The sequence below is a fragment of the Ictalurus punctatus genome, chromosome 26 (assembly GCF_001660625.3).
Source record: "Ictalurus punctatus breed USDA103 chromosome 26, Coco_2.0, whole genome shotgun sequence".
NCBI lineage: Eukaryota > Metazoa > Chordata > Actinopteri > Siluriformes > Ictaluridae > Ictalurus > Ictalurus punctatus.
Genome location: NC_030441.2, coordinates 7,853,440 through 7,867,121, shown reverse-complemented (window position 1 = coordinate 7,867,121; position 13,682 = coordinate 7,853,440). Strand labels below are relative to the sequence as shown.

The following is a 13,682-nucleotide window of genomic DNA, read 5'->3' as shown; positions in this document are numbered from 1 at the left end:
GTCTATTGTTTGGATGACGAAACGTCTTTAAATGGAAGGTGTTTAGGTTTTAGAATATGCACAGCCCCATCCAAAAGTATTGGAACAGCAAGGCCAATTCTTTTGTTTATGCTATACACTGAAGGCATTTGGGTTTGAGATCAAAACATGAATATGAGATGATAGATCAGAATTTCAGCTTTCGTTTCCTGATATTTACATCTAGATGTGTTAAACAACTTAGAACGTGGCACCTTTGCTGGCAGACCACCCAATATTTAGGTGAGTGAAAGTGTTGGAACGGAGAGTCCTAACGTAAATTAAAGTTAATAACATTTAATATTTGGTTGCATATTATCCCTTACTCCATCAAGCCTGTGCCTCAGTGACATCACCAAACTATTGCCTTAATTTTTATTTTTTTTTGCTTTCCAGGCTTTTTCCACAGCTTCTTTAAGTTGGTTTGTTTTTTGGTGTTTTTTTCCCCTTCTGAAGGTGAAATGCTGCTGAACTGAGTTAAGGGTCTGGTGATTGACTCGGTCAGTCTAAAACCTTACACGTTTTCCCCCCAATGAAGTCCTATGTTGAGTTGGCAGTGTGTTTTAGGTCATTTTCTTGCTGCTTGATGAGGTTCCTCCCAATTAGATTGGATGCATTTCAATGTAAATTGGAAGGCAGATTGTTCCTGTAAACTTCTGAATTCATTCTGTTGCAACCATCATGAGTTCCATCATCAATAAAGATTAGTGAGAATGTTCCAGAAGCAGCCATGCAAGTGCAAACCATGACACTACCTCCACGATGTTTCACAGATGATCTTCTATGTTTTGGATCATGAACAGATCCATTGCATCACTTTGGTTAATCTTGGTTCCAGAATGTTTGTGTAGACATCTAGAGCTATTAATAGTTTAAACAGGCGCTCTAACAGGGTACACCTGAGCAATAAGAGACACCTTTCAATCACATGTTCCAATATTTTTGATCACCTGAAAAATGGGTGGATTCGAACAAAAGGTGCCATGTTCTGAGTTGTTTAACACATCTAGATGTAAAAATCATGAAATGAAAGCTGAAATTCTGATCCAATGGCCCTTATCATTTGATCTCAAACACAAATGTCTTCAGTGTATATTCTTTAAAATAAAATGGCCTTACCATTCCAATACTTTCAGAGGGGACCGTATTTGATCAGTGATAATATCAAAACAAATCTTCTAGAAAAACGGTCAAAGAATTTTATAGTATTTTTTCATCTGAGGGAATCTTTAAACTATAATACAGAATTTAAACAATGTATACAGAAGCCTACTCCAAGGGCTTTTCATTTTCTAAAAAAAAACAAAAAGTGAACCCCTTGGGGAACCCTTAAAGGTTGTGTATATAACTTCCTAAAACAATGGGTTTCTGCTTTTAGAAAAGGCTCCCAGTAGACCCCAAGTGAAGAACTCTTACATTCTGTATTTAAACCCTGCCATGGAGTGTTCTGTTAAAAAATGTTCCAGGTAGAACCCTTTGGAAAACCCTTAAAGGTTGTGTGCAGAACCCTACATCCCTTTGAGGAAATGTTCTAAATAGAACCTCTTTAGAAAGCTAAAACTCATAACTAACCAAAAAACACTGAGCAACATTATTCATGTAGTGGACCCAGATGTTTGGGAGTTACTGTGTGTGTTTTGTTGAATCATCCCACAGAGCAGTACTCAAAGAGGCGTTGCACAGCGATGTGGTGCACCGTGGCTTTACACGCTCTGTCCATCATCATCCTGCTGATCGGCCTCATGGCTGCTACCCGCACCGGAAACGTGGCAGTGGCTGGTTACTACTCGGGAATCATAGTGAGTAACACCATCAGAACAGGCGCCGTCTCTTATAGCTTCAACAGTGTAAGGGACGTGAGCTGAAGGTGATAAACAAGAGGACTGACTGTAGATTTTTAGGACTTAAAAACATGAACTTGTCTATAAACCAAAAACTCTTCCTTTGTTCTCCTAGCTGAGCTTTGGGACGTTCTTGGGCATCGTTGGGCTCAATGTGGTGGAGAATCGCAGACCCATGGTGAGTAGCAGCTCGTTCACTGGTGTTGAACATAGATTTTAAATACAAAAAAATCATCATAAATCAAAATTGACCTTTTTTCTTGTCTTTCACAATCTCAAAACTCTTATTCATCTAAATGAAACTTTTGTCCACCTATAAACATTTCTGGTGTGTAACTATATCACATGTATAACATCACACGTTTTATCCAAGCCTGCTGTACTTGGAAGTAGGTGACATTATATAGGGAAAAATGCCGAAGATTTTGATTTCAGATTGTCTTTAAATAATTTGGCTTGTAGTGTAAATATGAGCCTTATGTGAAAAAAATTAATTAAAAAATTGTATTATATATAATAAGCATATAAGCTCTGGATTTTTTTTTTCTTCAAATGTTCTATTGTATACTTTGAAATGTTTTACTAATTCATTTACATGCCTTTGGCTCAAAAGGTGTTTTCACGAATCATAGGTAAGACAATGGTGCGTCAAGTATTTATTCACCTTGTTTACTGTAAATAAGTAATACCTTTTCTATCGTTTCCTGTTAGATGTGGAAATGAAGCAGGTCTTCAAAAATAATCTAAATTTAATTTTTTTTTAAAAAACCCACTCTGCCCTTTCTTTATTTTTTAAATGATAAATCCATTGGTTTAGACGAACCCTGGTGAAATGTTTGCGTGAACCGAAGCTGAATGAATTCGCATTATGCAGGTTGATTTTCTAGGTTATTTCTCCAGAGCATGTTTGGGGGTTTTTTGGGGGTTTTTTTTAAGGATTATTTCTGACCTCAATATTTTTGTCATTAGCAATGTTGCATTCAATCATTCGCAATTTGATTTTGGTGCTTCTGTTTATTCCTGTCACTGAACGATCGTGTTACACGTGAAAGGATGTAGGGATCTTGTTGCAAACAAATAACATTTTACCTGGGAGTACATGACAAATATAATTACAGAATAAATGGTCATTGCTTTGTTACCTGCCTGAGTCAAGATGCGGTCAGCAGCGTTGCCTGTGATTGGTTAATGGCTTTAAGCACGAGCATGAAGGAAAATGATATTAGCATTGGAGAAAGGCTGGATTTCCTGGAATACACTGATGCTCAATTTTCAGCATCCACCTTTTCTCTCAGTGAGGCGACTTTAAATCGGCTTTTTCTCTTAACGTCTAACCGTAACCCTGCTTTCATTCCAAAAGAGCAGACATGGATATATGTATCACAAGCACATGCCAATAATCAGCCTTAGGCTATACTCAGACATTGTTAATATGGACACTTTAATGATCATTACCCGTGTATTTCTAGGTTTAATTTAACAGGGTGTGTTGATTTGATCAAATTAAATTACAGTTCATTACACGAATTAATTTTCAACAGAGTTTAACCAATCAGCGATTAAGCTGTAAATAAAGATTCATTCTGATGGATTTAATGGATTGAACAAGTAAACAGACATAATGTTACTCATGAGACCAATAATAACCAATGTTTAGTTCTTCCCTTCTTAGTGAAAACTAGCCTGGTCCGCCTAATTCTATAATCTCTAACTGAGTTCAATTCTGATCTTAAAGTAAAGATTAAACTTCTCATTTAATATAGTCAACGTCAACAATCTAAATTCACCTTGTCCAATCAAAACCTAAATGTAATTCTTTATTTTATTTTTTTTATACATTTTTTAAGGTTTGAAGATGGATGCATAGATAAATTTTGGTTAAAGCTTAATCGTTCTTCTTGCTACAGTCTTTAAGACTCCATATCGTGGCCAGTTTCTCCTCTTGTGCATGTTTATAGATTCCAAACCCTATGGCTTTTTGTCCAGTAACTACATTAAAAAAAAAAACAGTGCAAAATGATTAAGCTAATATTAAGAGTGGAAGTGTGGAACCAGTCACGATTCTTTGGTTTAGGAAATTAAAGGCAAACACGTTTCCTGGAAATTGAAATGAATGTCTTAATTATGTTTCTTTGACAAGAGTTCCTTGAAGCATTGACCGTTTAGACTGCAAAATCAATGGTTTCATTTATCTAGCTAATGTAATACAGCCTTACAGACAGTACGGTATTTTCTCTCAACTGTGTGTTATCTAGTCAGCTTGCTGCTGAAGTGCTACGCCTATAAAAATGTATTACGTTCAATTTCGTTTTATGTATACAGTGCTTTTGACAATAAATATCGTCACTTCAGTGAAATCCGGCTACAGATCTAGAGATTCCTAGAGGAACCAGACTCAAACGAGAACTCATCCTCCTCTAGGTGCACCGGCCAGTGAGATTATAAACCATTACACGTGTAGAAAAGTAAAGGAAATTAGTAGGTGGGGTTGAAAAGATGTTCAGTATGAGTTGATTGTCCTGGAACAAGCACAAGACAGTCTTTATGATTACAGCAGCAGCTCTTGGGTACATCTCCACAGTATCCAGGTGAGATTGTCCACAATTGCGTTAAATACAGTGTTTTGATCTGAGACTGTTGTGAGGAAGGACGAATGCCTTACGCCTGTCTTTTTATCCCTCGCTTGCACTGTTGCCAAAGGAGAGACCTCGACCAAACCTAGTCATTTATTAAAATCGAATATCATGTTTAATGATTATTAAACTTATGTTAAACATAATTAAACATTATGTTGGAAATGTCATATTGCCACATACCTGTTATAGCATTAGCTTTATGACTGAAGCAAAATCTGAAATGTTCCTGATTTTCTCACAACAGAATTGCAAAACTAAACATGGTACCATATTATATTAAACTTAAAGAGAATGGACTGTAACTACGATCGTAACAAATGTAGGCGAGTGTCTTTCCTTCGTCACCTGCAGTCGTCATTTTATTAATTAATGGTGACTGGCTTCAGTGTAACCCGAGTTGCCATATCAATGTGTCGCCCTCCTTCTCCACTGAAACCAATTTCTGAGGAATTTAGAAAAGCGCACAGTGTTCCACTGACATATAACCCCAAACATATACTCTTACAGCACTCAACGCTTCATGTATAATTCAAGGCTTCCTACATTTAAAAAAAACAACAACAAAAAGAAAAAACTTGTGTTAGTTTAATCCATGCTTTGGTAACATTGTGACCAGGGTTTAGGATGTGAGTGTGGCTGTTTATCGAGATCTCTGTGTATGATTTAAGGACCTGTTCTCTCTGCCCACCCTCTTGGCACTGATCCCAGAACACCCTTTAAAATTTAATAGTGGAGACTCTGCCACATACACGCACTCATCCACATACATACCCACACAGCATTGGTGCAGTGTTTGTAACCGAGCCCCACAGACGCTCACACACATTCTCATACACACTGATATAGTGCACTGTACGTACTCACTCATGTAACAGCTTGCTTACACAATCACGCTTTTACACACACGGTAACTTGTGAATACTCCTAATTCTCACCCCGAGTCACACTGAGGAGCAGTTGGTCTGTCTTACAGATTACACATCTTACAGATGTGCAGCAAGCCCTATCATGATACTACTAGATGGCCAGTGTCAGGTGGCATTTTGGTGAAACTATATATCATCTTCCGCTCCTCGGGTGTACTGCAATAATTGGAAAATGGGAAAATTGGATCTATTTGGATCGGCGCAGGGATTGAAATGAATCGAGGCAACAATTATTATTGATTTTAACTGATTACAAATCGATTATTATTGAGAACGGACAAACAACTGGTGTGTGAAACATAATATCAGTACTGTAAATAGACCTTCTCTGTGCCAGCATCATTCACGAATGCAGTGCAGTTCAGTGAAGCAGAGTCAGTGGTACCGTCTAATGTTTAATCCATGCCTTAAGCATCAAAATAATATGGTATAGTGCGGAAGTCTGAGGTTAACACCCCTAATACCTTACTTGTTGTTCTTAACGTCACCACATCACCAACACATGATTGAAAGAGTTCTAGAGTTCAAGTCCAAACAGGTTAAAATTTGTTCATGCTAGTCCATGTAACAGATCCAGCAAAACAATTCATGTGTACTGTCAGGTCTATAAATATGGATAAATAATGAATACCGAGCTGATTTTCAGCTTTAATTTGAGGGTATTTATGTCCAGATCTGGTGAACAGTGTCGGAATTACAACACCTTGTATTTGTATGCCCCCCCCCCCCCCCCCACACACACACACGTAAGGGACCAAAAGTAATTGGACAAACTAACAACCATAAATTACATTTTTTAATATTTTTAATATTTGGTTGCAAATCCTTTGCTGGATGAAGTTTGGAATGAAGGCACTTGGGTTCGTCCCTGGTGATGCTCTGCCAGGTCTTTACTGCAGCTGTCTTCAGTTCCTGCTTGTTATCCGGGTGTTTTTACCTTAAGCAAGTGAAATGCATGCTCAATTAGATTCAAGTCCAGTGAGTTTTGAAGCATTTGGCTGAATCTGAGCAGATGATATAGCTCTATACACTTTAGAATTCATATCGCTGTATTTGTCAGCAGTCACATCATTAAATACTAGTGAACCAGTTCCATAGGCAGCCATACATGTCCACACCAGCACTGTCACCCACCACAGTTGTTTTCTGTGGTCTTGCAGGCTCTTTTGGTCTTCCTGAGCTCACCAGTGCATTCTTTCTCTTCAACAATTTACAAGATAGTTGAATTGGCCACACCTACAGTAGGTGTGGTTTGTTGAATTTTCAACCTAGGGATATGATGGCTTGCTTCATTGACAGTGACAGCACTTTGAACTTCATATTCAAAGTTAATAGCAACAGATTCCAAATGTAAATATCACACTTGAAATCAACTCCAGTTAACTCTATTATTTCATTTACTTGTAAGTCAAGTTATGAGGGAATAACACACCTGGAACAGCTGAGCAGCCAAATGTCCAATTACTTTTGGTCTCTTAAAAGGGGGGGCCACACATAAAACGTGCTGTAATTTCCTACATAATTCACTTTATTTTAATGTACGCTCACCATCCATTTTAATAGGAACACCAGTACAACTGCTTATGTATGCAGTTATCCAATCAGCCAATCATGTGGCAGCCGCACAGTGCATAAAATCATGTAGATACAGGTCAAGAGCTTTAGTTAATGTTCACATCAGAAGGTGGAACAATGTGATCTCTGTGACTTTAACCACGGCATGGATGTTGGTGATGGATGGGCCGGTTTGAGCATTTCAGAAACTGCAGCTCTCCTGGGATTTTTACACACACATCTCTAGAGTTTACAGAGAATGGTGTGAAAAGCAAAAAACACTGAGTGAGCGACAGTTCTGTGGGTGGAAACGCCTTTTTGATAAAGAGGTCAGAGGAAAATGGGCAGATTCGCGGTTCGAGCCAGTTCGAGTGCACACTGTCATTAAAGCAAAAAGAGGACGTACCAAATACTACAAAACTCTGAAATTCATGTAAATATTTAAAATATTCTACTTTTCACTCAAGTAGAGTTCTATCAGCAATAAGGTGGTGTGGTGTGGCTCCATATGAAGTGTAGTTACTGTTAACTGATTATGGTGGTATAACACTGGTATTTCTTTTACACGACAGCAATTCGCTACCAGTGACAGCACGTCTGTGTGAATTAGCTGTTGCGATAAAATCATAATGTATTAGAATGAGCACGTTAATATAAACCTCCGATTCAAATTATTGTCAGATCCGCTGTTATAGAAAACGAATCAACACTTTCTGACCAATCAGATTTGGTAATTCGACAGCACTCTGGTGTAATCCTGTGTTTATTAAAGAGTCTCAGAGAGCCGCTGGCCTTCAGGTGACATTCAGGCGGGCGTTTTCACTCGACCGCACCTCCACTACTCTGTTTTGTCACTCTGCTTCAAAAGTAGATGATTTTCAGATTCAATTTAAACATCACTGTTCACCCAGTCAACTGACCATCTGCACTTCAGACCATATAAACTAGCATTTTGACATACAGTGGGGGAAATAAGTATTGAACGCGTCAACATTTTTGTCAGTAAATATATTTCCAATGAGGCTATTCACATGATATTTTCACCAGACATCAGTATTAACTCATGAAATCTGGAAATATAAAGAATTCACAACAGTAAAGTCCATAAATTAAGTTATGTGTAATAAAGCAGAATGACACGGGAAAAAGTATTGAACACATTAACTGAAATGTATTTAATATTTAGTGGAGAAGCCTTTGTTTGTAATGACGGCTTCAAGACACTTCCTGTATGAAGAAATTAATGGGCCGCAGTATTCAGGTGTGATTTTGGCCCGTTCTTCTAAACATATTGTCTTTAAATCTTGTTCAATTGGATTCGAGTCAGGTGATTGTCTGGGCCATTCTGACACCTTGATTTTTTTTCTCTGAAACCAATCGAGAGTTTCCTTTGCTGTATGCTTTGGATCGTTGTCCTGCTGGAAGCTCCACCCACGTCTCATCTTCATCATCCTGGTGGATAGGAGCAGATTCTTCTCAAGAACCTCCCGGTAAAGGGCTCCATTCATCGTTCCTTCAGTTATATGAAGTCTGCCAGTACCATGTGATGAAAAACAGCCCCACACCATGATGCTTCACCTCCACACTTCACTGTTGGTGTAGAGTTTTTAGGGTGATGTGCAGTGCCATTTCTTCTCCAAACATGGTGTGTAGTATGACAGCCAAAAAGTTCAACTCTGCTCTCGTCTGACCAGGCTACACTCTCCCAGTATTTCATAGGCTTGTCCAAATGAGTTGTAGCAAACTTTAAATGAGCTTCGACATGCCTTTTCTTTAGTAATGGAGTCTTGTGGGGTGAGCGTGAGCTGTGGAGTGCATTGCCTATTGTTTTCTCTGTTTTTTTTTCTCTGCTGCCTCCAAGTGTTTCTGGAGCTCTTTCTGAGTGGTCCTTGGCTCTTGGGCTACTCCTCTGACTATTCTTCTGACTCCCTGGTCAGTAATCTTGTGAGGAGCTCCTGTGCGTGGCCGGTTGATGACGGAGTGATGTTGCCTCCACTTGTGGATAACGGCCCCAAAGGTGCTTACTGAAAGATTCAGAAGTTTTGAAATATGTCTGTATCTGATTCCATCAACATGTTTGCAACAATAAGGTTGTGAAGGTCTTGGGAGAGCTCTTTGCTTTTACCCATCATGAGATGTTTCCTGTGTGACACCTTGGTAACAAAAAGCCTTTTTATCAGCTGATATTAATTTGAACAGATAGGAGGTATAATTATTTTCTAATTACTTACGGCTTTCAGCTGGTTCCTTGCCTTAACTTGCCTTGGAGAACTGCTTTTTCTTAGCGTGTTCAATACTTTTTTACTGTGTCATTACATTTTATAAATACTGAATTCTTAACATACAGAATCGTGTTGAATTTCCTACTTAGGAAAACGAGTCCAAAACTGTACTTTTCCTTGTTACTGCGGTTGAGGTACACCTTTTGTACCATTTAGTATTTCTAACCTAGTGTATGCTTTGCTTTACTCTAAAACAGGGGTGGGCAATTTTATCCAGAAAGGACCGGTGTGGGTGCAGGTTTTCATTCCAATCAAGCAGAAGCCGCACCTGATTCTACTGAAAGCCAAGATCAACTGATCAAACAGGTGGAATCAGGTGTGGCTCCTGCTTGGCTGGAATGAAAACCTGCACCCACACCGGCCCTTTCCGGATAAGATTGCCCACCCCTGCTCTAAAACATAATTATGGTGCAATTATGTACCTTAAATAAGTTTAATAAAGGTACACTAGATCCATGTTTCCAGGTGAAAGATACATATTAAAGGTATAAAAGATGTACCCTTAACGGTACCACTGAAGTGACAGAAAAGTTACGTTTTAATACCGTGTGATGTGTTGTAGTACCAGGATGAATGTCATCCTAATATTAATACATCCTCCCATACATCCTACTTTGTTGTGTGTGTGTGTGTGTGTGTGTGTGTGTGTGTGTCCTCTGTTGTAAAATATTTCAGCGTATGCTCTTCTCTAGGTCACCTTGTGGCCAAAGCAGTGTTCTTGTCAGGGGTCATAATTCTACCTCTGGACCCTACAGTTCTCATTAAACCAGTGACCACCAGTGTCATCGATCACTTGACCACGCTATTCTGTCTGGCCTTGAGCTGATAGAGACAATTATGCAGTGATACAGGTGCATTTTTCTTCCTCTCGTGTGGAGATGCTGACTGTGTAAATGCTCTGATTGGCTGGGTTTTGGGATCAGGTCATTAAAGAGGAAAGGAGCAAGTGTGTGGGTATTTTATAAGATAGCAGCTGGCCAGAACTGTAACTCTGCCATCAGGATCCGTTCTCTCTGCAGGTGCGTGAAATGGCCACTCGTGGAAATTGTTGATTCAGGTCCGGTGGACTTTATCTAGGTTTGGAATTATTACAGTATGCAGGTGGTAAATGAAGAGACTTAATGTTTGATCAGATGTTCACCCTGCTTGTGAGAGTCTGTTCTGAGGGTGCAATTTTGCTTGCATTTAGAATTTAAATTTCTAACAGGGTTATTCCTAAATAATGGTAACCTAACCCTATGTGACCTGTTATTCCATCAGTAAACTATCAGAATAAAAAAAACGTTCTTACCTTTAGTCTGTCTTTTACATGGCAATGGGAATGTTCTGCATAGTGGTGTCTTAAGAACCACTCTTGTACATTTAATTAGGTACACTACATGCACCATCCATCCATCTTCTATACCACTTATCGATCTCAGTGTCACGGGGAACCTGGAGCCTATCCCAGGGAGCATCGGGCACAAGGTGGGGTACACCCTGGGAGGCAGGGCACAATCACATACACATTCACACACCCATTCATACACTACAGACACTTTGGAAACGTGGTAGGAAACGCCAATCAGCCTACCATGCATGTCTTTGGACTGGGGGAGGAAACCGGAGTACACGGAGGAAACCCCCGCAGCACGGGGAGAACATGCAAACTCCGCAGACACAGGGCCACAGCGGGAATCGAAGCCCCGACCCTAGAGGTGTGAGTTGAACGTGCTAACCAAAAAGCCACCGTGCGCCCCACTACATACAGCTTACTAGGTAAAGGATACACACTAAGGGTCTACTCTTGAGGGTTCCACTCCTGCGACAAGTAGAGTTTAGTACACTATTCAATATTATTCAACATCATTTATCACCAGCTTTTTCATTAAGTGAAGGAGATATCCCCAAACTAACATTTACAAGCAATGCCTGCTTGTAATAATCTTCTTATAAAATGATGGATATAGATGTTTTTGTAATGTAATGTCTTTTGCAGGTCACCACAATAAAACATAAAGCTAAACTCTTAGGGCGAAAAAAACCCTTCAAACCTAGAGTTTCTTCTACCTCTAATCTCATGGCAGACCAGCAGATGGACGAGGAGTTCAGTGTGACCACAGCCGTATACAGCTCAGTTTACACAAGCTCACATGTGTTTAATGTCTCTTCTTTTGGCTGGACGAGAAGAGTGGCATTTACCGCATCCACTGTTCATCATCCACTAATGATTTCACTCTACCAAACATCCCTGATTAAAAAACTCCCAGTTGGACAGGATTTTTAGGGGCGGCAAAAATTTATGATCAGTCTGGGGTTTCTGTTTGACAGGACGGTTGGTGAGTTTTCCAGGAAATGAAAACAGGCCAAAACTCATGCATTTCTTGAAAACTGATTTGGATTCTGTGTGAGGTAGGCGAGAATGTTCAGAAAAGCAGAGATGTAAAAGTTTTCATTATTCACAATAAGCTTGTGCACTGTTTGTGGAATCAGATCGGTGAATGAGATTGCCCTTTGCCAAGTGTAGTGTTGCCCTTCAGGCTGCCTTTGGTCAGTAAATTACCCATAAAGGAGTAGGTTGGCAGACAGTTTCACTGGCTGTACATTTCCTTTATTACTCCAGTCCACATCCAGACATTGAAGTTATCAACTAGGAAGGAAGGGAAGAGAGACAAGGGCAATTTCAAAACACATGGGCATGTATGGATGTGTGTGTGGACTGGATTACAAGAATGCAGTACAAAATGAAGATGTGTTTTATAATGAGACACTCAGTGTGTTACATACAGACGGTTATCCCAAGTAACAATTTTCACATTCTCTATGTGATTTAAATATTATAAATATTCTCTAATTCTGACCCTTTTCCAAGGTAACTGAGCAGCTTTTAGATCCTCTGGTGATCCTCATCCTTATTGTCCTATATCTTATAACTGCCATACTGCTCGGCCAGTTTTGTTCATTCTGTTTGATAAATCTGTCTTTTACTAGATGAGACTAACAGGGTCACCGCAAAACTTATTTCCTTTAGCTTTGGAATTTTGCATAATATAGCCTTTTTTGGCAGGGGGGTTATATGGGATGGAGGTTGTGTTAGATGTGTTAGAAATAACTACTTAGAATATGGCACCTTTTGTTTGAATCCACCCATTTTTCTAGTGATCAATAATATTAGACCATGTGACTGACGTGTTTCTTGTTGTCCAACTGTGTCCTCTTAGATTGATTGTTTAAACAATTATTAGCTCTGAATTTCTACTCTTGGTTTTAGCTTTGGGCTTCACCTGCGAATACCAACAGGATAAAGGATAAACCAACACAAAGACCAGAGAGCTGTGTATGGGAGAAAAGCAAGCCATTTTGAAGCTGAGAAAATCGAACAGAACCATTGCACAAGCACTGGGCATAGCCAATACAACAATTTTAATATCCTGAAAAAGAAAAAAAACCACTGGTATACTAACAACCAGACATGGAACAGGTCGGCCAATGAAAACAACAGCAATTGATGACAGGAACATTGTGAGTGCTGTGAAGAAAAACCCAAAAACAACAGTCTGTGACATCATCAACGACCTCCCCGGGGCAGGGGTGAAGGTATCACAATCCACCGTACGAAGAAGACTTCGAGAGCAGAAATATAGCGGCCATACCACAAGATACAAAACCACTCATCAGCAGTAAGAATCAGAAAGCCAGATTGGAATTCACAAAGAAATACAGAGATGATCTACAAAAGTTCTACTACCGAGATTAACCTCTACCAAAGTGATGCAAAGACCAAAGTGTGGAGAAACAAAGGATCTGCTCATGATCCAGAACACTACAAGCTCTTGTGTTCAGCATGGTGGAGGTAGTGTCATAGCTTGGGCTTGCATGGCTGCTTCTGGAACACGATCACTAATCTTTATTGATGATGTAATTCATGATGGCAGCAGCAGAATGAATTCAGATGTCTACAGAAACATTCTGTCTGCCAGATTACAGAGAAATGCATCCAATCTAATTGGGAGGAAATTCATCATGCAGCAAGAAAATGACCCAAAACACACTGCCAACTCAACAAAGAACTTCATCAGGGGATAAGTGGAAGGTTTTAGTCTGACTGAGTCAATCACCAGTTGAGCAGCATTTCACCTCCTGAAGAGGAGACTGAAGGGAGGTGCAATGAATGGATGATTCGGATTGATGTATCAATTTAAAAGGCAACAATTAAAATGAATAAAAAAATAGATTATTATAGGACAGACCACTGGTATGTAAAAATAGTTCATATTTTTAAACTGATGTGTAAATAGTCAAGCAAGCTGATTTTCCTGTAACTCTAATACTTAAAATAGTCCTTCTCCTCAATGTCATTCTCAAATTAATGGTAGTCTTTCCCCAGATTTTGAACAGAGTTGGGTACATGTTGATCAGAGGCTACTAAATCGTATCATATCATAT

At 39.3% G+C, this 13,682-nt stretch overlaps 1 protein-coding gene across 1 annotated transcript in view; it reads left to right on the top strand.

Annotated features, from left to right (window-relative positions):
* The window catches only part of LOC108258407 (transmembrane protein 255B), an 83,442-nt gene that overhangs the window by 1,181 nt on the left and 68,579 nt on the right, over positions 1–13,682 (top strand). The window contains exons 2-3 of the mRNA XM_053676023.1: positions 1,675–1,817; positions 1,975–2,037. Of these exons, the coding sequence (XP_053531998.1) occupies positions 1,675–1,817; positions 1,975–2,037 (206 nt within the window). The remainder of the gene's footprint in view (positions 1–1,674; positions 1,818–1,974; positions 2,038–13,682) is intronic.